The following is a 3,159-nucleotide window of genomic DNA, read 5'->3' as shown; positions in this document are numbered from 1 at the left end:
AAGTACAAACTTTTGGCTTGTAGCTCTGACATCTCTTGACCAAATTTAGAACTAATTTAAATTTTGGACTCAGGAGGTATTTGACCATAGATTAATTTACTCTAGGAGACCTTGGGTGTCAAATATATCAACTGAAAGGATTTGACCTCCTGAGTCCAAAACTGTAATTAGATCTCAAATTGGTCAAGAGATGTCAGAGCTACAAGCCAAAAGTTTGTACTTGAAAAAAACTCAGTCATTCTGTGAGCTATGCTGTGGCTAAAAATATGACACCATTTGTGTGAAGATAAACTCAGTGTTCCCAAGTTTTTTATTTAGATATCTTATGTTTTTTGTATATAAATGTTTTGGTGTATTATAGTATTATTTTTCTAGATACAAAAATACTGGAACCATTATTGCAAACGTTAACTGACAGAAACTTGGTGGATGACAACTTTTGTTGGACATATTGTGTCAATGTGTTTCTTTTTTGTTTCAGTTTACTTATACTGTTGTGTTTTTAAAAGATTAGCACCAAATGTTCAGTACTTACATGACAAAAAATTAATAAAATAGGAGTTCCAAAACTTTTGTTAAACTTTTTATAATTTTTATGGTTGATTTATTTTTCAGTTTTCACTTAAACTCTTGAACAATTCTTTTTTCTCAAGAAGAACTAGTTTTCTGCATTACTTAATTGACTAATTTTTGCAGCTATATTTTGATAATCTGTTTATGAAAGGTTTTAAACTCTACCAAACTACAGTAATTTTATTGTCTTTCTCACAATCCCCAGCTTTTATATTTGGCAAAAAATAATAAATTGGTCTTACTTAAAAACATAAGGAACTTTGATAGATTATTAATTAGTCAAAGCTGGGATGTCATTTCCTTTTGAATTTATTAATATGTTAGTTATATAAACCATTTGAATTTCTCATGAAAAAATATGTATATAAACTTTTATATTTAGGGTTTTGATATCATTAAGATCTTAAACAATTGCTTAAATATGTATATATACATGCATATATATATATATATATATATATTTCAAAAATATGTTGTGATTTTTGATTTTCTCAATCTTGTGCTTTTTCCCTTTAAGGTAAGCCTGCTATTGCTCATCGAGACATTAAAAGTAAAAACATCTTAGTGAAGAAGGACAGGACTTGCGCTATAGCAGACTTTGGCTTGGCTGTAAGATATGACAGGTATTTTATGTCTTAAAGCTTGAGTATGAAAAAAAAATGTTTTGTATATAACTAGTAAGCATGCATATAAAGATTGTAAAATATGATATAATGTATGAATGTCAATTTTTTTGGAACATGTAATGAAAATATATATACATAAAGTTTATAAGATATAAAATATGTATATAAATTTTGGATATAAAATATGATAGTTAATGTATGTATAACAAGTATAGGCTTAAGATATGACAAGTAAAGATTTGATATTAAGTCTGACTGTAAGAAAAATGGTAGTTTTATGTCTGGTTTGGTTCCAAGTTGCGTAGTTTTGTATATTGTTAGGATATAATCAAATCTTGTAAGAAATTATTTTCATTTTGACCATATTGTTCAGGTAAAAATTTATTGTGTATTTCTAGCTGATTCTATGGTTGTTAGGCTTATTTTATAGGTAAAGTCATTGAAAACCTAAATAACAGTTTCCTTTTTAATAGCAAATTGAATGAAATTGACATTGCTGCCAACACGAGAGTTGGAACTAAACGTTACATGGCACCAGAAGTTCTTGATGAGACAATCAACACTTCTCATTTTGATTCCTACAAGATGGCAGACATGTATTCCTTTGGGCTTGTTCTTTGGGAAATTGCTCGGTGTTGTGTTAAGAATGGTAAATAATAAAATTTTCTTTGATTGTGCAACCCTAACATTATTATATATTAAAGTTTAGAAGATATTTCCAAAGGTATTTTTTACAAGTAGTAAAATTTGCAGCATACAAGTTTTATGTGCTGATATGCAAGGAAAAATATATAATCCTGCTAATAGTAAGTCCCCACGTGGGACAGTGGTAAGTAGGTCTTTGGATTTACAATGCTAAAATCAGGGACACAGCAGATAGCTTGATGTGGCTTTGCTATAATGAAACACACACATGCTATAATAGTATATATGAGAGTAACTAGGCTGAAAGATGTGTGCCTCAGAATTTTTAGTTATCAGATACGTGTTTCGATCTTAAAAAAAGCAAATATATGTAAAAAAAATTTTGTTAGTGAATATTTAGTTTCTTATTACATTATTTAAAGAAACACTAAACAAAATATTAATGAAAAATTAAAACACATGGATTTGACCAGGTGTGGTGGATGAGTACGAGCTACCATATAAAGACTGTGTACCTACAGATCCAAGTTTTGAGGACATGAAGAAAGTAGTTTGTTTCGACAACATCCGACCTTTAATATCAGTTAGGTGGAACTCTTGTGAAGTAAGTTAACAAATGTTTATTTGTAGAGTTGTAAACACCACTCATTAACTTGTGTAGAGTATAGGGCCTTGTGCTTAGAGTAATGACCCTGCAAGAAAAAATCTTTGTTTACAGTTGTCAGTTCATGTCAAGGATCTACCAGTAGTCTTAGATTAAACCTTAGTTAAGAACTTAATAAGCAGTCTTTATACTAAACAGATTACTTTTTGTAGATGTTTTGTTTTTTGCAGTTCTGATATTAAGGAATTTTTTCATATTGTCGTATTTGCAAATTTTTATAGTTACGGGGCTTTTTCTTAATTTCCAACAGTTCTTATTGTAGTTTTCATGTTTACAGTGGTTCACATATTAGAGAGAATTTCTTTTTATCATATTTGTCATAGTTCTTTTATTAAAGGAATGAGTTCTTATTATATATATCATAGTTCTCATAATTATATATATGCTAAGATTTCTTATTATAGTTGCCATTCACCATATTTTTTATATTAAAAAAACATGGTTTCTTATTATAGATGTAATATTTCCAACTGTTCTTAGATTAAAGAGATGAATATATAGTAGAGACAGCCAGTATGGGTATTAAAAACTTATTTAAAACACAAAATGGATAATGATGTTTTGACCTCCATAGAGAGATATTTACTTATTTCAGTTCCCTTATTTCCTACACTTGTCTTGTTAAAGATATATATATATATATATATATCT

General features: G+C 28.6%; 1 protein-coding gene across 2 annotated transcripts in view; it reads left to right on the top strand.

The window, feature by feature from the left end:
- Window positions 1-3,159, top strand: part of LOC106463194 (bone morphogenetic protein receptor type-1B-like) — a 71,382-nt gene that overhangs the window by 62,535 nt on the left and 5,688 nt on the right. For both annotated transcript variants that reach the window (XM_013923190.2, XM_022390642.1), the window contains exons 8-10: window positions 1,091-1,196; window positions 1,673-1,848; window positions 2,318-2,448. In XM_013923190.2, the coding sequence (XP_013778644.1) occupies window positions 1,091-1,196; window positions 1,673-1,848; window positions 2,318-2,448 (413 nt within the window). The remainder of the gene's footprint in view (window positions 1-1,090; window positions 1,197-1,672; window positions 1,849-2,317; window positions 2,449-3,159) is intronic.

Source organism: Limulus polyphemus, unplaced genomic scaffold, assembly GCF_000517525.1.
Source record: "Limulus polyphemus unplaced genomic scaffold, Limulus_polyphemus-2.1.2 Scaffold1345, whole genome shotgun sequence".
Classification (NCBI taxonomy): Eukaryota; Metazoa; Arthropoda; class Merostomata; order Xiphosura; family Limulidae; genus Limulus; species Limulus polyphemus.
The sequence above is the reverse complement of the archived record's forward strand: the minus strand, read 5'-3'. Positions and strand labels throughout refer to the sequence as shown.